At 31.4% G+C, this 27,233-nt stretch overlaps 2 protein-coding genes and 1 long non-coding RNA gene across 7 annotated transcripts; 2 read left to right on the forward strand and 1 right to left on the reverse strand.

The window, feature by feature from the left end:
• Positions 1 to 5,209: 5,209 nt before the first annotated feature.
• LOC131627689 (E3 ubiquitin-protein ligase SPL2-like) lies at positions 5,210 to 8,127 on the forward strand. The gene is made up of 6 exons (XM_058898528.1): positions 5,210 to 5,655; positions 5,775 to 5,876; positions 6,366 to 6,533; positions 6,662 to 6,783; positions 7,174 to 7,293; positions 7,549 to 8,127. Exons 1-6 carry the CDS (start codon positions 5,290 to 5,292, stop codon positions 7,832 to 7,834), a joined length of 1,164 nt encoding a protein of 387 aa, XP_058754511.1. The 5' UTR covers positions 5,210 to 5,289; the 3' UTR covers positions 7,835 to 8,127.
• A 98-nt stretch (positions 8,128 to 8,225) lies between these two features.
• LOC131627688 (protein NODULATION SIGNALING PATHWAY 1-like) lies at positions 8,226 to 10,205 on the reverse strand. The gene has a single exon (XM_058898526.1). It carries the CDS (start codon positions 10,040 to 10,042, stop codon positions 8,378 to 8,380), a length of 1,665 nt encoding a protein of 554 aa, XP_058754509.1. The 5' UTR covers positions 10,043 to 10,205; the 3' UTR covers positions 8,226 to 8,377.
• Positions 10,206 to 13,547: 3,342 nt separating this feature from the next.
• On the forward strand, positions 13,548 to 19,770 carry LOC131627690 (uncharacterized). 5 transcript variants are annotated; one of them, XR_009291547.1, is made up of 6 exons: positions 13,549 to 14,334; positions 14,437 to 15,480; positions 15,581 to 15,617; positions 16,334 to 19,043; positions 19,158 to 19,214; positions 19,455 to 19,766. It is a non-coding gene; the product is annotated as an uncharacterized LOC131627690 (long non-coding RNA). The 5 variants fall into 5 exon arrangements; XR_009291548.1 differs by having other exon boundaries at positions 13,548 to 14,334; positions 14,437 to 16,500; positions 16,647 to 19,043; positions 19,455 to 19,770; XR_009291549.1 differs by having other exon boundaries at positions 14,437 to 17,677; positions 18,257 to 19,043; positions 19,455 to 19,769.
• The last annotated feature ends 7,463 nt before the right edge of the window (positions 19,771 to 27,233 follow it).

Below are 27,233 nucleotides of genomic sequence, written 5' to 3' on the forward strand. Positions count from 1 at the left end.
GATATGCCCTAGGGACCGAGACTACTTAACTTTTTATTATTTAATTTATTTTTTCTATTAAAATAAACAATACAATGAGCCGTGACTACTTAATTTGTATATCTAATTTTATTGAACTAACACAAATTTTCTTTAAAAATTAATAAAAGAATTCTACACTATACAATTTTCATATTTAGATCACAAGCACAAATTGACATATTTTTATTTGTTATTTTTAATAGTATATTTTTTATCTATATTTTTGTAATCATTACTTTAACATAATTATTTACTATTTACAATAATGTTGTGCAACCCTCCATCCTCCAAATAGATTTGATGTTTCTTTATTTTTTGATTTCCTTCTTCTGCAAGCTTTCTCAGTATCAATACATATTTATTAAACTGATCTTTTATATAATTTAAAGATTTATACTATCATATATCATTTTTATCAATTAAATAATAATTAATTAATTTTATGGGAGACATTTAAAATATTAATTCAATTATATATATATATATATATATATATATATATATATATATATATATATATATATATATATATATGAGAATAAGTTACAAATATTTTTATAAACATAAAAAAGTTTAGTGTTGATACAATTATTATTATAAACTGTAATAAGTTATAAATATTTTTATAAATAGGAAAAAGTCAACTGATGATATAATTATTTTTATAAACGGGAATAATTTGCAAATATTTTTATAAGTGTGAAAAATCAATTGTTGATACAATTATTTAACGAGTTAATTTTTTTTTAAACTTACACAAAATTTTAAAAAATTAGAAATGCCCAAATTATTTTATAATTTAAAAAAAAAAATTAGTTAAGTAAACTTTTTTATGTATATTATTAATAACAATGACATATTATCTATACAATAATAATCTAACTATAAATAAAATTTATACAATGGTAATCTAACTATAAGTAAAATTTGTAAATTATAAATGTTTTTAAAATTAAATTTTTTACTTAGAAAATATTTAACTCGTGCCTCGCACGGGTCTAAATACTAGTAGTATATCTTATAACAGTTACACTTTAATTAGGGAATTCGTAAATTATTTTTTGAATTATTGTGAAGTCTTGTTGGATTTATAAACTCTTTATTAATTTGGGAAGCTAAAAATTATATTTGTAACTGCTCTCTTATATGTGTCATTATTATAAGTGTTCCATATTCTTGTTATTAAACAAATAAATGACAGTTTTGTTGTTGTATATATATATTAGGCTTAATGTTTAATTTGGTGTAGAGTTATACAATCTATTATTAGAACATTTATGTCTAATCCAGTTTTTATTGAACTTATTTATTATTAATCATACAAATATAATAATATAACAAATTTAAAAATTTAAAAAATTAATCATACGATAGAATAATACTATAAATTAACAAACGTTTTGAAAAAAAAATTATGTTATAATTTTTTTTTTATATTTTCACATTATTAGAAGTCATGCGGCCCGACCAATGACCCACCGATCTGATCAATAACCTAATGACCCAATAGCTTGATCAGATCGATAGTCGGTCCGAATTTTAAAACATTGAATAAATCACCTATATTTTAATTGCTAGAGCAAAAAAAAAAACATATTGTCATATTTAAAATACATATTTTAGTCAATATCGATCAATTTATATTTATTAAAGCTTTAAATCTTATTTATTTAAAACACATATTTTAGTCAATTCCAATATATATATATATATATATATATATATATATATATATATATATATATAAATAATTCATTCTTTAAGTGATATACTTCATTAGGATTTAATAAATGATTACAATGGCTATTTATAAGGGAGGGAGAGTATATGTTAGGTATGGTATGATTGTTGTACATAATGTTAATCTCTAGTAATATCTTACTATCTCCTAACTAACACATGCTAATAATGGAAAGTTTCATCTTTAAGTAACTAATTAGCTTACTATATATAAAAGAAAAGCTTCAATAACAAGTTAGCTATTAGTATAACTAACTTTTAACAAATTCTTCTTTCTTGAGTAATATCCCCTACAATTTGGATGACATATGTTTATCATCCCCAACTTGAATAATAGTAAGTGAAATGGTTGACATAAGAGTGGCTTGGTGAAGAAATCTGCAAGTTGGTTTTTGGAAGAGACGTGTATGAGTTTAAGTAGTACAACTTGTAGTTTCTCTCTAACAAGGAGACAATCAATCTTCAAGTATTTTGTGTGCTCATGAAACACAAGATCTGTTGCAATATGAATGAAACTTAGGTTGTCGCAGTAGAGTACATGCAATTTGGAGGATGAGAATTTGATGCCTTCAAGCAAATACAGAAGCCATTGGAGCTCACAACTTGTTGTATCCAATTCACGGTACTCAATTTATGAGGATGACCTAGAAATAGTTAGTTAATTCTTTGTGCGCCATGAAATGAGAGACTTGCATAGGTGGAAACATTGACCAAATATGGATCTTCTGCTCTTTACACAACTAGCCCAATCAACATCTAAAAAACCAATCTAGTGAAGTGATGAATATCTCGAAAAAATAAACCTTGAAGAAGGTAATGTTTGAGATATCCAAGTACTCTAGTTTCTACATTGAAATGGGTGCTAGTCGGTGATTGAGAAATTTTCTAAATTGTTTAGTGATGAAAGTGATATCTAGCTTGCTTGTTATCAAGTAAAGTATTTTTCCAATTAATCTTAGATGGACATCTATGTCATGGTAGGGAGAACTGTCATCATGGAAGGGCTTGATGGAAGGATATGCAAGAGCGTTGACTGGTTTTGCACCAAGGAGGCATGTGTCAGAATTTAGGTCTCAATAGTATTTTCATTAGCATAGGGAAATGCATGTTTTTAAGTGGGTCGCTTCAAAGCCAAGGAAGTAGTTGAGTCAGCCTAATTTTTTTTTTTGGAATTATTTATGTAATATAGCTTTGATCCTATCAAATTATGCAAAATGGAGAAATGAGTCAGCCTAAATATATTCTTGGAGATCATAATGGAGAAATGAATTATTCACATCCAAGGTGAATGAACCAATTACTCATGGAAGCGATTGGAACGACCAGTCTGAATATAGTTAGCTTTGCCATTGGGGATTATGTGTCAATTGTCAAAATAGTTCAACCCTTCTATTTGGTTGTGGCCTTTAGCAACCATTTGGCCTTAATTAAACCTCTCCAGTGAGCCATTTGCGTGAAATTTGGTTTTAATTATCCTCATGCAACCTATTGTTGTGATATCTGGAGGTAGATCCACGATGTCCCATGTACCTATTTTTTCAAGAGGTGCAAATTCAATTTGCATAGCTTGTTTTCAACTCTCAAATTTGTTGGGCTCAATAAACGACTTTGGTTTAGTTATTGTATTAAGATATATAACAAAAATGATTGTGGAAACGAGACAATTTTAAACAAGATAAGTATTGAGACAAATGATATGATGTACCTGAAGATGATAAGTTTGGTGCATCAATAAATTAATTGCAGAAGTAGTCCTTATGGTAAGACGGACGATGGAAGTAAAGTTGGCAGGTTGGTAGGTGTAACAGTCCGAGCTTTCGGCGTTCCCGGCACTGTCACCTCACGATCTTCTCTACCCCCCTCACTAGTAGAGTTTTTACCTTTCGTGGGAATCGAACCATGTACCCTGGGATTCAAGTACATGTTCATTCCACTCCCACTACCACTTCTTTTTATGTAACAGCCCGAGCCTTCGACGTTCCCAACACTGTCACCTCACGATCTTATCTAGCCCCCTCCCTAGTATAGTTTTTTTGCCTTTCATGGTAATCGAACCTTGTACCCTGGGGTTCAAGTACACGTTAATTCCATTCCCACTACCAATTGGGATAGTAGCTCAAGTGGTAGTGGGAATGGATTGAACATGTACTTGAACCCCAGGGTACATGGTTCGATTCCCACGAAAGGCAAAAATTCTACTAGTGAGGGAGTAGAGAAGTCTGTGAGGTGACAGTGTCGGGAGCGTCTTGCGAGGGGTCTGGGTTGTTACAGTAGGCACTATAGTCATATTATTGTTCTCATCATTAACCTCTGTGGTGATGTTTAGTGGAGGTGGGTCATCATTTTACTATAATTTTGTATATCAAAATTTTAAAAAGTTACTCAAAATTTTAAAAAGTTACTTTCTTTGGGTCCTTTTGGGTTAGATCTCTTCCTCACCCATACATACTCACCATGGAGAATATCATAATTTCTTATGTATCAAGCATTAGAAGTATGGTCTTTTGCATTACAATAAAAGCATATAGGTCTACAAGCATAATTCTTTTTATAGACATACAAATGATTTCTATCATAAGACCTTTTATGATGATTTACAACATGTTCTTTCTTTGATTCTTTATTGTTGAATTTGCTAATAGCCTTTACAAAAATAGTTTGACTTATACTAGGTTTATCAAAATTAGAAAAGCCAAATCCATATTTATTGCTTGAATATCTTTGACTAACACATTTTCCAAACCAATTTGGCATTTTTCATATTTCTTAATCACTTGGTTTAATTCAACAATTTTGTATTCATGATCTTTATATTTATTGCATGTAGAATTTTTTACTTTCTCTAATTCCACTTTTGTCTCATTAGCCACGCTTTCTAAATTTAAAATAATTTTCTTTTGTTTTGAACATTTTCTAATTTTTTTAAAAAATTCATCATGTAATTCATAAAAACCACTTTGTAATTAAAAAATTCATCATGTAATTCATGAAAAACACTTTGTAATTCATCATATGAAGACCTATGTGCTCCGCCTCCATGGGTGTTTTCATTATGATATTAGAGAAATTATTTTTCTTTATTTCCATGGCAGAAACGCAGGGGAGTATACTGAATAGAGAAAATGAGACAAAAACGAAAGAGAGAAGAAAGCACAAGGAAAACAAAAACGAAACTAACCGAAAAAGCCAAAACACCTAACAGAGGGAGCTCACAAACCTGGAAGGATTTTGATTCAGAAATTGAAAAGTAATAGATGAAGAAAAACTTCATTCATTATACAATTCAATTTCAAGTATGTTTTAATTTTAAATAATATATATTTATTAATTTAAATTTCTTTAATTTTTAATTTTATTTCCTAAAAACATTTTTAAAAAAAAAAAAAATCAGTTTTTTTAAAGGTAAAATAAACATATATATTCAACTATTTCATTAAAGTATCACTAAACTGTCAGCTCATTCTTAAAAATTTGCAACATCGTGTTCTGCAAACACAATTTGTTCTACTCAACCCTTATGAATCATCAATGTCCTCTCAAGACCAAGTATTAGTTTCCTTTCTCTCTCACATAGCCCTATCCTTCGACGGCGCCGTTTTAGGTTTATCCCTAGCCTACGTCGCCGTCCGCACCATTCAAAAATTCACCCTCACCTCCGCCGCTCTCCGGAAGATCACCCACGCTCCTTCCGTCTCCGTCTCCGACCTACGCTCGCTCCTCGAAGACAACGTCTCGGAGGATGACGGAGGCTCCGGCGATGGGAGAATTGTGATTGTCCGTGGTACTGTTGATGCTAAGTCCGCTGTGGATGGGAGTTGGAAAGCGTTGTGGCCTGGTGTTTTGATTTCTCGGGAGTCTGGTGATAAAGGGGTTGTTCTTCAAAGAACTCAAACGGTAACTGTTTTATGGTTTTGTTTGTTTGGTTAGAATTGTTGGATTATTTGGTTTGGTATTTCAGTATTTGCCATTTTAGGGTTTGATTAGAAGAATAATTTTCATTTATTTTCATGAAGTGTATATACAGCGAATGGAAAGGCTTATTTGGATGGACTTCTGATCTTCGAGCCGTATTTATAAAATCTCGGAGACAACGAGAGTCCACATCCTTAAGAAAGGTAATGCATGATTTTGTTACTTGTGGCTCTTATTGTATATAGAATTTCTGGCTCATAGAACTTCAGGATCCTGCTGATCAGGACATGCTAGAAAAAGATGAACTTAGCAGAATATATGAAAACATCTAATAATATTTTAAAATATCTTAGTTTATGTCGTAGGATTATTTTGATATCATGTTAATTTATAGATATTCGGGAAGATAATGAGGAAAAGAGAGATCAAACTCTGAAGAATCATATTCAATACTGATTTATGATGTGCTAAGAAGATAAAAAATTGAAAATCCTGTGTATACTAGCACTACGCACTCTTTTTCCGTAATCAAATAAGGAAACAAATCATGTAATATAGGAACTACTCCTAAAAGATCATCTAAGTTCCAAGATACTTTAAAGCATCAGAAGATACAATAGTACTTATACAAAGTAATATAATAATGACATTATTAAATATTTTCAGATATTATAACTATATGTTTATTTTAGGTCCCTTTTGTTCTCATTGATGTTGGACGACAGTCAAATACCGAGTATGTTGTTGTCAACATGGATGGATCAACACATCCCTTACCTCTTACAACAGTTTATCACAAATTGCAACCTATAAATCCTCCTTATACTCTCTTGCAAGCATTTTTCGGGCATGAATATATGGTAAGTTAATATTCACTATAAGTTTGATTTTGGAATTTTGCCTCTCTGGCTCGATCTCTTGTGAGATTGTTGATTTTGGGTATATGAGGTTTACTGAAATGTAAACATATAATGTTTTCTTTCTGCAGGTTGGACTGCTTGATGAAGAGAAAATTCTTCCCTTGGGGAAGGATATCAATGCTGTAGGCCTTTGCAGTTTAAGAAATGGAATTGCTGAAATCAAGTCTTGTGAAGATCTTCCGTATTTTCTGTAAGTTTCTTTTATTTGAAATAAACTGTTAAAATGTTGATCATTGGAAACCATGTTCAATTTAGTATTTGGCATACGCTGGGTAATAATAGTAGAGATTGTTACATTTTTAGGTAACTTACTGCTGTTCCTTTTCTGTACTGATGGTGGTCCGTAGGAAAAGTATTATGGGAAATGTTAGTTTATTGTTAGACTATTGTTGGAAATTCCACCTTCATTGTGGTCTGCCCCTAGCCGTCTAATTGTGGCACACTGTCATCAAATATCCGCAATTGCGGCACTATGGTGGATATACCGAATTATTGATGTTTTTCCTTCCTTTTGCATGTTTTAGTGCATTTATGATATGGTATAACTCGAGTATCAGCAAATGATTCATGTTTTCTGTAGGTCTGACTTGAGTAAAAATCAGATGGTTGTAGATCTTTCCTTCAAAACAAGACTACTGTTTTGGAGTGGCATTGTTCTTGGTTCAATGTCAGTTGGGATCATTGGCTATGCAGTTATGAGGTATGTTGGTTTTCTAGACCAGTTTCTTTAAACTTATTGTGTACTTGATTCCATTAATCACGGCTGACTTCAGAATTTTCTGTGACTTTGGTTGGATAAATTTTGACACAATGAATCAATAGAGGAATTGTTTAACTTGTTTGGCACACATTGACGGTCTTAATTTTGACGATAATAAAAAATGCACGAGTGATTTAAAATAATATTGTTATTAGTTGTTAGAATTGATTTGTGGACAAATGTTCATTTTCTCAGGAACTGGAATAGATGGAAACAATGGAAGCAACGAAGGCAGCTCCAACAACAAAGGCAAACAATCACTGAAGTTGATTCTCAGCTAGATGACGACGATATTGAAAATGTTCCAGATGGACAATTATGCGTTATATGTCTGATGAGGAGAAGGCGTTCTGTTTTTATTCCATGTGGGCATCTTGTATGTTGCCAAGGGTGTGCTATATCAGTTGAAAGTGAAGTGGCACCCAAGTGTCCAGTTTGTCGTCAGGAGGTTCGGGATTCAGTTCGAATCTTCGAATCTTGAGTAGACAGGCTGGTTTTTCCATTCACTCTGGCAGGAGGCTTCCATGCCTGTTGATGACGAGTGATGCATTATATACTTGTATAGATCTATCATTTTAGTGAAAACATGCCTTTGCTCGAATTTGATATGAAGACATGAACTTCTCTAATTTATCAGGTTTATCAGATTTTTCCGGAAGAGTTTAAACTCCTCCTCGAAAATGGGTGGCATAATTTAGGGAGAAAAGTCGAATATCTACTGTTTTTGTTGCAAAATCAATGTAAATGAAATTTTCCTTAGTTGATTCTTGTTAATACTTGAAGTTCTTTAATTTTCTTTAGAGTGAGAAGTTACTCACAGAGTTGAATCCTTTCTAAACAGACTGAACATGAATTTTACTGTAATGCTTGAGCCTTAATGGAACTTTAAAAAACAGACATCAAATTAAATAATTTGCAGCTCTCTTAATCATACAGACATTTTTATAGTTGAAAATTTAGGATAAGGAAGCACTACAATGTCACATGTAACTTCTACACAGAACTCCAACAACAAACTATGCTGTCAATGTTGTTTATCCAATTTCCACAGAGAACAGAAAGAAACAGGTTGCCCCTTCCACCATAGTCCCACACTTGTATTGTTCTCTTCTTCGAGTTTCATCTCCCAATTACTATCATACTTTCTTAACAAAGCTCGACCTCCGTCAATCGCATCCTCTCCAAATATTTCCTCTGCAAACCCTGCCTCTTTCATTCTTTCGCTCCATTTTTCTCTTCTTTCGTTCATCTCACGCTGGTTTGTCAATGCTTTCGAAGCCTCGCCTTCCATCATTCTCCTTTCATCATTCTCGCGACCTTTGAATGCTGAACTGGTTGAATCTAAAAACTTCCATAAGTAGTCCACTCTTTGAGAGAATCTAGTGGCGAAATCGCCACAGCTACTGCAGCAACACTCCATGTTGTTCTCATTCAATATCACCCCTTTAGGCTCCATGTCTCTCAACACCTTAAGAAACTCACTTCTTTCATCAGGATTGTTGTGATTCAAGTGGTGCAACCTGAATTGAGCGCAGACGATTAAGGATTCATCGGGGGTGGCGTCAACAATTTTAGCAGTTAATGTATGCAATGGAATATTATCAAGCTTGTTTATCTGGAGGTTGACATTTATGGACTTGGCATAACCTAGAAGTCTCGAAGAGAAGTTATCACCACATGGACCTATTGAAAATGGTGTCTCCATGTTTTGGTTGTTTTCAGTCGACGAAGCAGTAACCACAGTGAGGCGAACCAGAGGAGGAGGTCCACCAGGTCGACGACTCAAGGCCTCTAGAAAAGTCGGCCATTGCACACCATGAGAGACTCCAATGTCGAGGATGTGAAGAGCGCGCAAATCATTCGGCTCTTCAGCTAGAACTTGAAGGATGGAAGCATTTGCTATGTTATTAGGAAAGGAAAACCAAGGACTAACCTCATAGAACTTCAATAACGACTTTTGGAAGAATCGTGGTTCCGTTGATGCAAAAGTTATAGTCCCTGAAGAGGTAGACGACGAAGATGAAGACAGATGGTGTGTCAACGCTCGGAGACCATGCGCCGCAAGCCGGTGGTTAGCATCACCGGTAGGTGAAGCTAGCTCATGGAGAACATATAAAAGATGTTGCACGCGATTCAGGTTTCCTCCGGTTATGGCTGCAGCACAAGGGTTCAGCAACTGCTCAGCCCATCTACCATCCTTATTGTTTCCATTGTTACAGTTACTTCCATTAGCCTTAGCAGCACCTTTCTTATTCCCACCAGATTTTCTAACCACTGTCCCTTCAAGACCCGCATCTCCATTATCACCTTCATTCATCACACGCCTCTTGACTCTCTTATTCTTCTGGCTTCGTGATTGTTTCTCGAGACTCGACTCATCATCAACATTTCGTTTCTTCGGTAAATCAGAAAACGTTACGTTATTCGAACTATTAGGCTCAAGGGAAGTCGCGCTCGTGGTAGTAGTACTAGCAGCAGCAACATTGTTCGCGCTGTTTGTTGCATTAGGAGAGTCAATAATCACATCAGTTTGATACTGGCTCCTTATATCTTGATTCTGATCCCATAACGGATACTCTTGGATGTAACCGCTGTTATACGGATCATCCAAGAACGATGGAAAGAACGAAACCGAACCTTCAAGCCAGTCAAGAATGTGATCTGAAGTCGGGTTTGGTTCCATAATCATCGCGACAATGAGAAAAAAATGAAAAAAACTTTCAAGATATCAAAGGGTTTGAAAAGGTTAATAGTATTGGATCATTGACCAAAAACAATAGATCATAGAAGATAGAACCAAAGACTTTTAAGTTTTGAAGTTCAACAGTTTCTCACATGTACTTATAAAATAAAACATTTAGCATATAATAGAGGTGTTATGTTACATTAACAAGTAGTGACAAATAAGGGAATTTTCTAATTGTTTGTGTGCTGTTGGTTTGGAGGATGTGATGTTTTATTGAGATTTTTTAAATGGTTTAACATAGGCAACTAGGAGACGAGGTTGTCTCTTGTTTATGTTGTGTGGTTAACTTGTTGTTTTTGTATTATATTGGAGATTGGTATATACTATTTAAGATTTAGTTTGTGTGTTGAAGAATGTGATAGGTTGTTTTGAAAACTTAGCCGGCAAATATTGTTTGACTAATTGATTATTGTTGAAAAGTTTATGTCTGTTTGGGTTTGTGGAACTTTTTGTACTGTGTTTTGTTGTTCATAGGTGTTAAATTGTTATTATATGTTGTGGAAACAAAAAATGATGGTAACATATTATTTGACACTGATATTTTATTGATTGAAGCTTACATGTTGTTGCTAAAATGTTTTGGACTTTCCTAATTTAGTGAGATTGATTTTAATCTCAATTAACAAGAGATAATGATGTGTTGAAAATATGTACTACCACTAACTTATAAAATATAAGGCTTTCTTGAAAATTTTATGTCCATTTTTGTAATATTAAATTGATAATGCAATAAAAATAAATATTATGATTGAAATATTTTATGTCAATTTTTATAATATTAAATTGACAATACAATAAAACTAAATATTATGATTGAAATAAATTAACTTTGTTCTAAGATTCCGTTCTTATCGACAATATTTATTTATATTTATATATTAATGTAAATAAATTATTGATATTTATTAATAAATAATTTAAAAAAATAATCATCTCTCTTAAAAAGTAAACTTAAAAAAAAAAAATTGTAGTCAAGATTTATTTTAGTCATTAAGAAAAATCAAGAGATCAATTTATTTCTTACAAAATATATAAATAAAAAAACAAGTTTTAGTCTCTAAGAAAAATAAATTGAGACAATTTAGTCTCTATTTATATTTTGTTTCATTGATGAAAGAAATATAGAGGAAAAAATGAAGAGAAAAAAACAAGGTATATAGTATAAATCTTTTCAAAGACAGTTGTAAAATGGTTATTAATTGGTTGATGTTAATAAAAAAAAATTTCATCAATTTTTATATAAAATAAGCAGTGATAAAAAAATTAAAATTTAATTACAAACAATTTTTTTTGTAACAATCAATATTTTTAAATAAATAATAAATATATTTAATTAATAAAAATAGTTAAAGTTTAAAATAATTTTATTTATCTACTTGCTGTATATAAGTAAAATAATTACTAATATTTTTCTTACAATTTAGTACTCATATTATGTTGAAACATGGTGGCTGGCTATGCTCCACTAGGGGTCTTTTTTCTATCAACTCGGTGCTGAATTTTTTTAATTTCTTAATTTGGTGTTTAGAATATATTAATTAATCTCTATTACAACTTACAAGTATCCCTTTTAGTTTCTTAAATTTTTTGTTATGAAAAGCTCAATTTTGTATTTTGGTTATGTATTTTGTTTTAGTTAGTAAGGATTGGTTGTTAGGAGTGGGTTGAAGTTTGTTAGGATTTTGGTACAACTCAACCAACTACAATATTTCTCTATATGCTGAGAAACTAACCAATTGTATATTCAATTTTTTGAATAAATTAATGAATACATGAATAAGAGATTCATGGTAATGCTTCTTAAGTTTCATCATGGTCTCAATTACCTTCTATTCTCTATCTCCTGCTAATTAATTCTCCTTCATCTTCTTCTTCTTTAGACATGGTAAGAATAAATCCCTCAAAGTCTTGGGTTGCTCATGTTTTCCTCTTATTAGGCCTTATAATCAACACAAGTTGCAATTTAGAAATGAGGAATGCTTCCTCTTAGGTATTTCATCTCATCACAAAGGTTATAAAAGTCTTAACAAAGAGGGTTGAATCTTTATCTTAAAATATGTTTTCTTCAATGAATTTTAGTTTCCTTATTCCACTTTATTTTCATCTAATGCAACTACTTTACATACAAAGTCTACGAGCACATCTTTATTACTGATAAAGCCAATTGGATAATACTGTAGACCCTCTCTATGACACACATTAATACTTCTCACCCTAGTCAAAATCAGACAGACACTAACCTTAATTCTATTATGCATCAAAGTAGAAATCATGCTTCTCCCAATTTAGACACACTGCATGATGTGTCACCATTAATTACTAGTACATCTCAACCAATACATGATGAGAAATACATGCTCCCAAGTCCTTATATTAAGAATAAGATATCAATTGTATCTCGACATAATGAACATATAGTAGAGTTACTTGTTCATGATCATCATCCCTCAAATCTCGTGTCTATGTCTAAACCATCCTCTGATTTTTACTTGACATAATGAACATATACTAGACGTACTTGTTCACGATCATCATCCCTCAGATCTCGTGTCTCTGTCTAAACCATCCTTATGATCATCATCCCTCTGATTTGTACTTGACATAATGAACATATATTAAAGCAGAATTATTAATCCCGGATAGCGGAGCGGAGCGACCGACCCCAAACGTGGAAATAGTGGGAATTGCGGGATCTTGGATAGCGGGATAAATAATTATATATATATATATATATATATATATATATATATATATATATATATATATATATATATATAAAAGTAATATTTATATAAAAATATGAGAAGTTATACACAATGTTTAAAAAAATGAGAAGATTAATTATCATATATTAATAAAATAATCCTTAAATTGTAATATTAAATCAACTAAGTAATCTTAAATTCATTGTTTTTTGTTTATATGTGGTGCGGTATGTATTACTCCCTCCGTTCCTTTTTAAGTGTCGTTTTAGCAAAAAGCTCTTCAACCAAGATAGTGGATTATTAGAGTTATTTTTCCTAATATACCCTTATTTATTTTTCTCTTTCCAAATAAATTCAATCATAAACTCTCTTTTTTTTCAATAACTAATTGAAAAATTTGAGGTGGAGTTAATGAGAAAATAAGGGTATAAATGACAAATTATAACATTAAATTATAAAACGACACTTAAATAGGAACAAAAAATTCTTCTAAAATGACACTTAAAAAGGAACGGAGGGAGTAGTTTTTATTTTTCAAGAGGATTAATTACTATAACTATTGTTGTTATTATTTGTTTCTTTAAAAAAAAACAAATTTATAATCAGAGGTGCTTTGTTTTAGGCGGTGGTATACATCTGTCACTCTTTTTCAGAGGTGCTTTGCTTTGGAAGTGCTTTCTTTGACTTTTCAACACTCCTTTTCCCATTATTTGTTAGTTAAATATTTCCTGTCCCCACCACTTCTTCTCATCTTTTTCTTCTTCTCGTGTCATCTTCTTCTTCTCGTGTCATCTTCTTCGTGCTTCTTCTCATCTTCTTCGTGCTTCTTATCATCTTCTTCATTTTAAAAAATTAGGGTTTTTTCTTAATAACCCAAAAAAAACACATGCACCACACTTCAAAATTATGACGATTCCGCTTTTAAACCCGGAGCCGCTCCGCCCAGGAAAATCCCGCGATCCGCGACCCGGGAAAGCTATGTAGCGTCTGCTACACCATCTCCGCCACCGCACCCTGCATCTCGTGCGGGTGGGAGGTGCGCCGCTATAGCGGCTGTCGCGGTCGGGAATGATAACTTTGTACAATAGGTACTTGTTCACGATCATCATCCCTCAGATCTCGTGTCTCTGTCTAAACCACCCTTATGATCATCATCCCTCTGATTTGTACTTGTTCCAAGAGCATTTAACTTACCACCCTCTGATTTGTACTTGACACCCCATCAAACGGCATGAAAAGACCATAATGACCTTACACACAGTTTTCACCATTTTGCCAAATTTACTGAAACGAAGTGAAAATTTCAAAACTCCAGGGCGATATCAGAAATTTTACCTTGATACCAAAAGTTCTTTAGAAAAATTAAGTAAAATACCGAAAAAGTGGGAATATTCGGGAGAAAATCACGAAAATTTCAGAATTTCAGGGAGAAATTCACGAAATTTTCATAAACTCTGGAATTTCTTACTAGAAATTTCAATAATTATGGTATTTTGGGAGGTTATGTTGTCGGAAATTCTGAAATTTCTGGTAGTTCAATTTTTTTTTTTTAGAAAATTTGAAAAATTTCAAAATTTTTGCTACCTTCTCTTTCACTGATTTTTTTTTCGTTTTTTCATTTTTTTTTTCCAGAGGACCAAAGGGGAGAGCAACACCATTGCCGACAGGATGACTGATAGAGCGGAAACGAGTTAGATGACATGCTCTGACCGGTTCTCACCAGAAACAGATGGTTGAGCAGGCGTATGGCCAATTCCGTGCACCCTGATGCTGAGCTGCTAGAGTCTTTACTGATGTGAAGGTACCTGCTATTGTGGAGGTGCTTGCAGTTGTGAAGGTACCTGTACCTATTGCTGATGAGTACCCCTTGAAGAGGTTGCTGTTGAGGAGGTTCATGTGTTAGCTGAGCAAGTTCCTGATGCTGATGAGGTGTTTCTCATTCCTCTCACACCTCTTGTTGCCGGTGATGATACTCCTACTAATACAAACGTCATTGCTCATGCTTCTACAAATCCATATGTTTACACAAAAAATCAGTGTTTTACGACACAAAAATTGCGACAGTTACTTGATAATTGTCGTAATTTGCATATAGAGACAATGGTTACGACGGTTGACACCAACCGTCCCTAAAATTTATGTCACGACGGTAAAACTAACTGCCCTAATGTTGTTATTACGACGGTAAAACAACCGTCGCCCCTTAACCATTCATCCTACACGTTTCTCACCAAAATTTCATTTCACGACAGTAAAGTTAACCGTCTTAAAACTCCTTTCACAACAATTAAAACACCCGTCGCACCCCTTAACCTTTAATCATAAACTATTAGACTTCAGCTTATCAATTTACCTTCCCTCTTTCTTAATTTCAGAAGGCCGCGCTCCTTCTTTCCCCCAAAATCAAAACCCTTATCACTTTTCTCATTTTTTAATCGCAAAACAAATCCCAATTTTCTACTAAATAAGAAATTTCGTCTTCTTTCCACCAAATTTCTCTAACATATCCCAATATTTTGAAACCCTAGTTCTCCCTAAAAAATTTGAAGGGTCTTAATAGAGTACAATGTTAAAAGTTGTTGTTCATAGAGAACAAATTGCAGGTTATTCACATAGCACAAATTTGGAGGGTGTTTTTCACATAGCACAAATTTGTACACGAAAATGCATTTGAAGGTTGTAAACCCTAAGTTCCTTTATATCATAGTTCTTCATTGTTTATCAATTCCTTTAAAAACCCTAAGTTCCTTTTATATGAACCATTTGTTTTTTGCAGGAACGATAATAATTGTTTACAAAAATATGATGAAGAGGTACGTCTGCTCACCCTCTCTATTCTACTTTCTACAACATACTTTCATTCATATTTGCCACCTCTATAATCTATTGTTGTCCTTTTTTGTAGTGATATTTGTTTTGACGGTGTGAGCTAACATCTCATAGTTTTGTAGATATGGACTTTATATACGGGTGTTCTTTTTTTAGTGTTGTTCGATCTCTTTTTCTTTTTCAGTATTGTTGCTTGCCTTTCAAAATCTGTTTTTAATATCGTCATCCAAACACAAGTTCTGTTTACTCTCTAGTCATTTGGAATCCCATTTTTTAGGGATGTGATAGGTGCCATCTATAACGCCCAAAGTTCTTAAAAAATGGAGAAGTATCTTGTCCGACATGATATCATTAAATAAGGTTATGTAGTTAAGATTTTCCCATATTCTGCTCGGCCAAAACTGGATTTGTTGTTATTAATATTCAAGATCAGATTGTGTGCAATAATGTAAAACATTATTTCTTCTTATTGGTTTGAGATGCGATTTTTTGAAAGTATCTATTTATCTGTTTTAGATTTTTTGCAGAATCATATACTATTTGTGACTGTATGTATAGTCTAGACTCTTTAGACTTTTGGGCTTGATCTTGTTGGCATTATTAACTTGATATTTCTGTGAATACTGAGTTAGTCATAAAATATGGTGTCTCTACTAGATAAAATATTACCTCCTTATAGTTAATATCTTACCTTCCATAGATTTCAAGAAGGAGCTGAGGTCACTTAATGGAGAATTGCAACTACACATTTTGGAGCTTGCTGATATTCTTATTGAGAGACCATCACAATATCCAAGGAGAGTTGAAGAAATTTCAATCGTGTTCAAAATTTTACGCCACCTTTTCAATTCCCTGCGTCCTCATCAAGTAAACAATATTCTAGACAGCTATAATTATATTACTTGCCTTTGAATGGGATGCTTCTGGTCTTTTTCCTTTTTCTGAAATTTTCATGATATCGTCTATTTATTTTATAGGCTAGAGTAACTTTGATTCATATTTTGGAATTTCAGATAGAGCGCCGTAAACAAGTTGTGGAGGACATAAAAAGGTATGTACATTTCCTGATATTTTTCTTAATGTCCTTGTCTATGATTTTATAACCTTTTGCAATTTTTGTTGGTATGCTTGCTTGCAACCTTCGTAGATTTCTAAATTCACGAGTCAGTTCATTCTTTCTGGTTGTACCCACTACTACAATATCCACACAAGGCCAGTGTAGGGTTCTATGACTGAGCAAAGCCAAAAAGGAAGTGTATTGGTCCCTGTTAGTTTATTGATTAAAAACAATGAAAGATTCAAAAGAGTCAATAATCAATTCACAAAGGATAAACTAGTAAATAGTTCTAAGAATGAAAAAGATACCTATCTGATTTAGGAAAATCATATTTATAGATCCCCTAAAACAAAAGTACCAGAGAAGATTCCATATGCAAAACCTTATGAATTTAAAACAGAGTCCTCCCTCCTAAGTTCATCCATGTCTGTTGGCTTACCACAGTTTTATTTTATTGAAATTTTGTATTATACTATTTCCTCTAGAATATAGAATTTTATGCTCAAATAAAATTTAATAATGCATATTGTTTACAGTTACCCAATCACACTATCTTTTTCATTTTTCAGCAACATACACTTTTCCATTTTCCATTTTTAATAATGTAGTTCAAGTGGATATTTTAGTTTGTTTCAAGTGTTAGTACATGAGTTGTTTTTGTATTGCGGAATTGTTCGAGCCGAGGTATCAGAGCGACTACAACATGCCTTTTTATGCTACATAACCCTGCAACTTTGTTAGATTATTTTCGGATCCGTCATCAAGTGTCTCTAATGGTAATTTAAGATCTCAGAATTGTATCTACAACACTGCATTTTAGTTAACTTAATGACACATGGTCAATGGAGTTTACTTTATCTTACATATACTAATGCATGCTATCCATAAGTTAATGTTTAATTTTCTTGACATAATTATGATGCTGCCACACACTTTGAGTCAACTGTAGTGGATGTCTACAACATGTAGACATTGAAAACCATAAAGGTAACTTTTCTATCTTGGTGACTAGCTGTTTGCTATGCTTGATTTTACCTAGCAGTGATCTAAATGATGACTTATATTTTTTTAGTATATACTTCAAATGATATGACTATAACATGTGTAATCTATTATACCATATATTTGATTTCTTCTATAGAGTTAACTTCAAGTTGCATTGAATTTTAGATTTCTTCCTCATCTTTCTATTTTCACTACAGTTTGTATATAGCTGAAATTTTGATTTTTCACATACTTACAATTTCATTTTTAGGAATAAAATCATTGTTTATGTTAATCAATCATTTTCTAATAATGCTTTCATTAAAATGTATATTACACAAAAATTAATAATTTACTTGTGAGGTTAGAGGATGGAATCAAACTAAAAACTAGTTGATATTGTGTTAATTGCATAAATACTCCGAATGAGATTAACAGAAAACCCATGGATGTAATAGAAAATTGGTCTAGCGCTGCGGTTTGTTATGGAAATTTGTAGAACATTATTCTTCTTCTCTTATAGTTTTGTGGTTAATTTTGTCATTTTCTGATTTTAAAATTTGTGATATTGTGAATTCGAAGAGGTTCTCGGCCTCACTGTAGACCCTAGTGTCATCGGTGGTGCTACAGAAGATTATGCGGATGCAGGAGGCTAAATGCAGTATGCGATAATACGAAATGATTCAAGACTGAAGTTAGTGCAACATCAACATGAAAACAAGTCACCAAATACACTGAGAAAGAGAAAAGTATATTGTGTGCGGGACCTGGATATAGAAGTTCACACGATACGATACCGTATTTGTTACAATTTTTTGTCAAATCATTTGTAGTGGATCATAGTTATATAGTTTTTAATAGAGTAATATATAAAATTAATGGTTGTTGGTATTTTTATAACAACTCAATGTGTTGCTAATTATTTCAGTCGGAATGCTTTTGTGGCATAACGTGTTTTTATTTTTTTATTTCATTTATATATTATTTTTTAAAAAAATTCATTTATTTAGCGGGGGTTATAAACCTCCACAGTTATTACTGAATTGGAAACACAAAACAAAGTTCACGACGGTATTCAACCGTCGCCACTTCCAGTTAAGGTCAGTTCCAACCTGTCGTGAACTAGCGCGACGGTTGGTGTGACGGTTTTGGAAACCGTCGCGAAACAGGTTGGGGACACACGATTCTGCGACGGTAGTGTAACCGTCGTAGATTGTAATTTGTGGCGGTTTTAACCGTCGCAATCTGCAAAATTAACCGTCGCAACTAACAAATTTTCTCGTAGTGGAAGCCTTTCCAAGAGGACCTATTGATCGATCTGTGCTCACAGGGTATGCTGACCAAGTCGCATAAAGAGTATGGTGAAAAGGTATATATGTTATATTTTTTAATTGCAAAATATTTATTATGGTTCGGTGATGTGTTGAATGTTTACTAATAACTTTTTTGATTTTGTTTCCTACATGAACGTCTGACACTGAAGGTAGCATCTCACGGTTCGAAGTTGAAGAACTTCCCACTGAGTCTGATGCTTGAGCAGGTCAGACATATTGTTTCTAATTTCAATCATACAGAGTTTGCCGACTGCTCACTGACCATGCTCGACACCTCCCTTATGTTTACTTTTTTTGAGCGGTGAAACTCGGAGACATCTTACTTTAATCTTCCATTTGGGGAGATAAATATCACTTTGGATTATGTCTCCTCATTGTTTCATTTTTCCGTCGACGATAGATTTTTTAAAGGTCATGTCATTAACCAAGAGACATCATTGCTACAGGTAATAGAGGATCTGCAAGTCGCTGAGGAGGCCGTGCTAGAAGAGTTTGTTTTTAACAGGGGACTTCATATTCGGATTTCTTGGCTGCGGGACAGGTACCAAGAGCTTGTGGAGGTAGGGAAGTATAAGGGTGCCGCTAGGGCGTACATGCTACATCTAATGGCATGCACTCTCTTTACGGATATGTCAAACATTTATATTGATGTTAGATACTTGTGGTTGTTTAGTAGCCTAGAAGCTCCATGATGGGCTTGGAGAGTAGCTGCGTTGGCCATGCTTTATACGAAACTTTGAGTTGTGATTGTACCTAAGACCAAACAGTTTGTTGGTTATTTAAGTCTATTACAAGTATACAAGGATTTCTTAATTGTTTTAATTTAATTGTTGTATGTGAAATTAATTAGTTTTTATTTATTCAGTTTGGATATACAAGCATTTCTCCCACATCTGCAATAGGAGAGTGCATCATGCCTTAGAGGATGCTCCACGGGAGAGGAGATGGATGGGAAGACAAGCTCATCATGACAATGTTGTTGAGTATAGGAGGAGGCTTGATGCTCTGACAGTAGGGTCTTCTGATGCTAGGGGGCCTTCTGATGTTAGGGATTCTTATGCTGAGGTACAGGTTGACGACGTGGTGCCACCACCACCTCCACTAGACATAGATGACCAGGTGGACCTCCAATTGATCGTTGTTATTGTGGATAGCCTCATAGCTTTGATAAACCCGAATGGTGAGGTTTTTATAGGATTATCTCGACTAGCACACATAACCCGTAGAGGGTCTATTTAGATTTTTGATTTGATAGTTGTATTTTTTGTATATTTTGTGACTCATACTACTTATCACAATACTTTTATTGCATAATCTTTTGGCGATTACATGTTTCAATTCGAAGATGAACATTACGTAAGACAATACATCAATCATAAATTAAAAATAACTAAACATGGAAATCTAGGTACTACCCGGTGATTCTGGACGTTTCAGCATCTTGATTATGTCGTCGACAAATCTTGGAATTTGCGCATCAAACTCGATCGACTCCTTAGTTGTCGTACGACGAAATGATTTCCACAAGGTTGCCACATCTTCATCGATCTTCAACTCAATCAGATTGTATTTCACCATTACATTACTATCAATTCAATCTTTCTCACACTTCTGTTATCGCTATCAGGCAGCAATTTATTCAACATGTATGTCAAGTTGCCGAGACATGTGGCGCCATCCAGAAGCTTGAATTCAGCACGAGCCTTAATAAAAAATTGAGGAATAGTCATTTTTTGAGATGTATTTATCTATAACATATGCCCCTATTTATGCAACTTTGGATATATTCTAGACCACACAATATTGTCGGTAAAATCACAATCCTACAAAACTGTCGGTAAAATTCTAATCGTTAAAAAATATTGCATTAATACACTACCGAAAAATTTTCCTTTCAACTAAATTTCCAATACAGAATAGTAAATTTTGAAATTTCAAAAAAAATTACCATTTACCAAAATTTTTAAATAAACTATCGAAAATTTTATACATATCAAAAATCTTCAATATGTCAGAAATTTTGTTCAAAAAATTGTTATTTTTTGACAAAGGATACTTTTAGTATTAAGGAAATATGAAAGGTGTCATATATATAATTTTGTTGGCATTTCTCTTTTGTGAAAGTCTCATGTTTAAACGATAAGATGGAATCTTCTTTCCATATCCCTTCATTTATTTCACTCTGTTCAATTCTATTCTTCTACTAGCATGTACACTGATGACCTTGATCTTAAGCATTTATTTTTAAATAATGATAAATCACAAGAAGACAAACTCATAAAATCTTTAAACAACCCTTGTGAAGAAACAAACCAAACACTTTCTCGAAAATAGAAATCATTAACGTGGTGATTTGCACATACATGAACCCTTCGTGGAACTTACTGCTGTAGTTTCCCTTGGCTTATCTCTGTCGTAAAAATCGATGAATTTGAAAAGCAATCTTATATGTAAATGACTTACTATAGGAGTATTAATTAACATTATTTGTTTGATGCTAAAATTATAATAATATATTTTTCAAATATTTAATAGTAAGCAAGCTATGCGTGCGTCCCTTCTTCATCTTTTCTTTTAACTTATACTAGTACTTAGACCCGTGCGAGGCACGGGTTAAATATTTTCTAAGTAAAATACCTCATTTTAAAAACATTTATAATTTATAAATTTTACTTATAGTTAAATTACTATTGTATATATAAAATATCATTGTTATTAATAATATACATAAAAAAGTTTACTTAACTAATTTTTTTTTGTAAATTATAAAATAATTTGGGCATTTCTAATTTATTAATAATGTGTGTAAGTTTTAAAAAAAATTAACTCGTTAAATAATTGTATCAATGGTTGACTTTTTCCGTTTATAAAAATATTTGTAACTTATTTCCGTTTATAAAAATAATTGTATCATCAACCGATTTTTCCCGTTTTATAAAAATATTTATAACTTATTACAGTTTATAATAATAATTGTATCAACAGTTAACTTTTTCATGTTTATAAAAATATTTGTAACTTATTCTCGTTTATATAATTGAATTAATTAATTAATATTTTAAATGTCTCCCATAAAATTAAATATGAGTATTATCAATTAAATAATAATTAAAACTATAGTATAAATCTTTAAATTACATAAAAGAGTTTAATAAATATGTATTGATACTGGGAAAGCTTGTCGAAGAAGGAAATCAAAAGATAAAGAAACATCAAATCTATTTGGAGGACGGCGGGTCGCGCATTGTTATTATAAATAGTAAATAATTATGTTAAAGTAATGATTAAAAAATATAGATAAAAATACACTATTAAAAATAATAAATAAAAATATGTCAGTTCGTGCTTGTGATCCAAATATGAATTAATTGTATAGTGTAGAATTATTTTATTAATTTTTAAAGGGAAATTGTGTTAATTCAATAAAATTAGATATACAAATTAAGTAGTCTCAGCCCGTATGTATTATCTATTTTAGTAGAAAAATAAATTAAATAATAAAAATTAAGTAGTCTCAGTCTCTAGGGCATGTTTATTTTAAGTAGTATCGATCCGTAAAAAATGTATAAAATAGATCTTTTATTTAATATGTAATAAAATAAATTGAAAAAAAAGAATGACAAATCTGTGTTTTTCATGAGAAAGTTGTGTTTTTCATACATCATAATTGTCTCATGTCTAAAATTAATATTTATAGCAATTTTTAGTATAAATATAATTTGCATAGGTATATAATTATGTGTAATTTCAATGTACATATTTCTAATACTAAATTTAAATATATCATAAATATTAAATTGTATTTTAGTTATAAGCTAAAACCCGTTTTAATATGAATCTATTCAATAATAATATAAAATATTATATATTTTATGTAATAAAATTATATCATCTCATTCACTAAAACAAAAACAAAAATGTCAAACTACATTCGTCTCTAAAATGATTTACTAACACAAATGAAAAATGACTCTTATGATATTTGGAGATAAAAATTTGAATATAATAAAATATATCAAATTAATTTATTGATCTTTATTAAATATAGTAAGAGAATATAAACTGTCCATATTTTACCGTATCAAATTTTATAGTAATAAATTTGTATATTAATCAAATATTTTTAAAAAATTTAGAATAAATATTAACATTTTATTTAAAAAATACAAACTTTTTTTATAAACTAATATTTTAATATAATTTGTTACACTTTAATAGTGTTTGTAATTATAGTTAATATATTACATATATTATTTATAAATAAATATCACAAATATATAAAGTTTATAGATACAAATTATTATATATTATTTTATACATTTTTTAATAAGATAAAATTTACTTTTGATGCAAGTAAAATTTATGTTAAACAAATTTCAAATTCTCAAAATAATATTAAATTTAATTAATTGTTTAATTATCGCTCTAAATTTATACCTAGGTTATAGGTATAAAATGATAAAAATGTCAGTCAAACTAAATTTCTATGTAATAGTCAATAGAAATAAAAACAAACTTAGAATATAAAGAAAAGGATAATATTGAAATAAACAAAGTAAAAAGATAAGATACAAAGATTTATTTCAATTTAATACAAAGTAAATAATTTTTTTACAGTTGTTATGACACACGAAAAATGATAAAAAATTATTGTTTAATTAGATTTTTTGAAACATAATAAAAATAAAAATAAAAATTAATAATAATAAACATTAAATAATTATAATTATTATTATTATTGATAATAATTATAATAATAATAATCAAGATTTTAATACTAAAATTAGTCTAAAAATTGAAATGATAAATGTAATAAGAAGGAGGTATATCTACAATAAATTAGACATGATTCAGAAAATCAATATCTACTAACAATTGCCCAACCAAAACCTTTTCAATTTCACCCGATTGCGAAACCACCTGGCCACCGCAGCACCGGCACCACAAACTCTGATCAATAACGAAGTCAGCACCGCAAATTCTAGTCACCAAAAAAGACACAATTAATCTCCCAGGTTCCACTCAAACTGTAACCAAAATCAAATCATGGCAAAGAAAAAGAAAACAGACCGACAAAGAGTGTTGCAGGCGGCGACGAATTCCACAGCATAACCCTTCGGCAGATGTGAAACAGAGAGAAAAAGAGAGACAACCTACTCAGAATTTTCAGAAAAAAAACTCAGCATACTTAGATCTCTAAAACGCAGAAATAATCAAGAATCAAGTTTTACCTCTGTTATTCAAAAACTTTAAAAGTTTATGAACTTTGAAAAAAAACCAATATGTATTATAAAAATGGCTCTGAAATGGATTAGGACTCTCTAAGATTTATATAGGAATATGTTAGAATACAAAAAGTTTGTATTTTAATGTATGAGAAAAATTCAAAAGCCATCGAATATTGTTTGAATCAATGAATATTTTGATTAATGTGTAAAGAAAATATCAAAGGCATGGAAATGGTTGGAAATGGAAAACTGAATTGATTTAGCCGTAAAAGTTTATCATATTGGAAGCGTGAAACAATTTTTGGGAAAATAAATGGTCCATAATTATTATAAAAATTTATAAATTAAATAAGCTCATAATTAATTATAAATAATAATGATAAGACCAAAGTGAATATATAATAATTTTATAAAAAATTGAATTATTAAATTAACAGTAAGATTTCCTAATATAGAAATAATAAAAATAGTAAGATCTCTATAATTGTGACACTTGTCAAAATTGCCAAAAATCTCATTTTGCTTTATTATATTGTATGATAGTGTATTTTTAATTAATTTTTTCCTTTCATCTTTAAATTCATTTTATTCTCTAGTTACTTATCAACCAACAAGAATTTTTTAAGTGTTATATATATATATATATATATATATATATATATATATATATATATATATATATATATATATATATATATATATATATATATATAATTTTTTAGGTTCCAAGACAAATGTTTTGATGCCAATCCAAGAGTGTGAAGTTAAAAATAAACTTTAAAAGAGATATTTTAAACTTTGAATAAGAGACCTTCAAGCTTGATTTTTTTGCTTTATTTATTTATTTATTTATTTATTTATTTTTGGATGTAAATGGTTGTCTTTAACGCTCAAATTCAAAATAGATTTTACTTAAAATTTGAGATAATCAAGCACCCTTGCATTGGAATTCCTAAGCTTATAAATTTTACGAGATGTACAAATTCACCCATTGACCAAATGTTTAACTAGTATAACACTTAAAAATGATTCCTAGAAACTATATTCTTGTTTTGATTTGATTTATAATTATATTTTAAATTTGACTCTTGATGAACAAATATGAATACTCTTGAGTTTATCATCGTTGTTAAACTATAGCTATTTTTGTCTTTTATGTATTGGGCTTCTTAACTTCTTTTATGTATTGGGCTTCTTAGCTTTAAATTAGACTGATCCATTTAGTTGGGCTCTCTATTTTTAATTTATTTTTCCTGTTTTTTTTCTTAACCACTAATATAAATAAAGGGGTTGTTGTTACCATCCTTATGTATTCTTCATCGCCATCGTGAAAATCTTAAGTATCTCAACTATGTTTTTCTTAGGATTTCTAATGAGTTGTTTCTCTGAGTTTTGAATGATCCTTCTGCCATCTTGATTAGTTTTCACCCACAGCCCAAAAATGTTAACATTATTAGCACTGTTTGGGGATTGTAGTATTTTGACAGTGTTCTTCATTGTGGCCAATATTAAAGCGGTAAAGCGGCAAGCAACAAAAGTTTTGAAAGTATTTATCCGAAAATTTATCGTGTCCACACATATTAGTGATATTGAACTGCCATTCAACGGTGTCCACAGTTATTAGTTTGGATTGAATTGGTAAAAAGTAAATGTGGGAATTAAACATATGAACAAGAAAGAATACATTCAAAATACAATACTCATAACAAACTTAAATCAAACTTAAACATATTGATAAGTCGCACTCAAACATACAATACTCCTCAAAATCATCACATATCGCTCACGACAATGCCCATCTCTGCAACACTGAGCTGAGAGAGCAACCATATTACTCTTGTCAACGATCTCTCAACCGACTCAAACAACACGGAAGCATTAAGCTCCGATACCCACATGATTATTAGCTCTAAATCTATCTCTAGAATCTAGAAACTAATAGATTTCCTTCCCTAATCAAGATTTGCGAGGTCTATCTCTACAACAACACAAATCCAAACATAAATGCAAAAAGATCAAGGAAAGCACAAAATTGATTTGTAAAGCATATATTATACAACACCATGATCAATACATATACATATGTTCAAATTAAATATACAAACATAACCAAAAAATGAAGAATACAAAGAGAAGAAAAGAAGAGGAACCAAACATTTCTTGGTTTGTCAACACCAATCAATGAGAAATTCGACTTGCGATCATCAAGATGCAACCCCATTTGATGTTTCTAAGCCTCCCTCTACCAAAAAATGAAGGTTGATAGAGTTGAGAACAAATACCCCAAAACATGAGTATAAACAAATTAAACGTATTTACACATTGGACAAGTGATTATTCAACGGAATTTACATAAAAACACAATAAGTGCCACAAAAAGCACTACAAATGGTGCCACAGCTGAAGCATAACATTGGTAGTCTTTGGTAGCGAAAACCAATCCAGTTAACTCCATTAGTTGTGCTACTCATATACAATCCAAGTTTTATAGGTTTCACAACACTGATTTTGATTCCGACATTGATCATGCTGTTCCTGTCCTCCATCTCATAAAGGCTTGCTTCAATCACTTATTCTATTTTTTCACAAATCTTTATTCCCATTTGAAAGGTTTTCCATTAATTGGGATACCCCATATTTGAACCTGAATATAGATCCTCTCTGGCCCTATATATGCTGCCATCCCTCATGTTGTTGATCCAATGGGTGAAAAACCATGAAAACTAAATAAACAAAACAAATCAATTTTGAAGAGAGAGAAAAAAGAGAGATTAATGGCTGAGATTGAAGCAGAACCAAAACATGAGATAATCCACAGGAGAGGAACCAAATCCAACCCGAATATAGATCCTCTCCTGCCCTATATGTGGATAATTCCATGTAAGACAGGGGTTTGACACCATCCCAATCTTGTAAAATGAACCACAAATTTATGAAAATCCATGGGCTGCCTTTAAGAATTCTTCTGTAGTCCTCAATTTCTAATTATAAAGGAAA

This window comes from Vicia villosa, unplaced genomic scaffold (genome assembly GCF_029867415.1).
Source record: "Vicia villosa cultivar HV-30 ecotype Madison, WI unplaced genomic scaffold, Vvil1.0 ctg.000393F_1_1, whole genome shotgun sequence".
Taxonomy (NCBI): domain Eukaryota; kingdom Viridiplantae; phylum Streptophyta; class Magnoliopsida; order Fabales; family Fabaceae; genus Vicia; species Vicia villosa.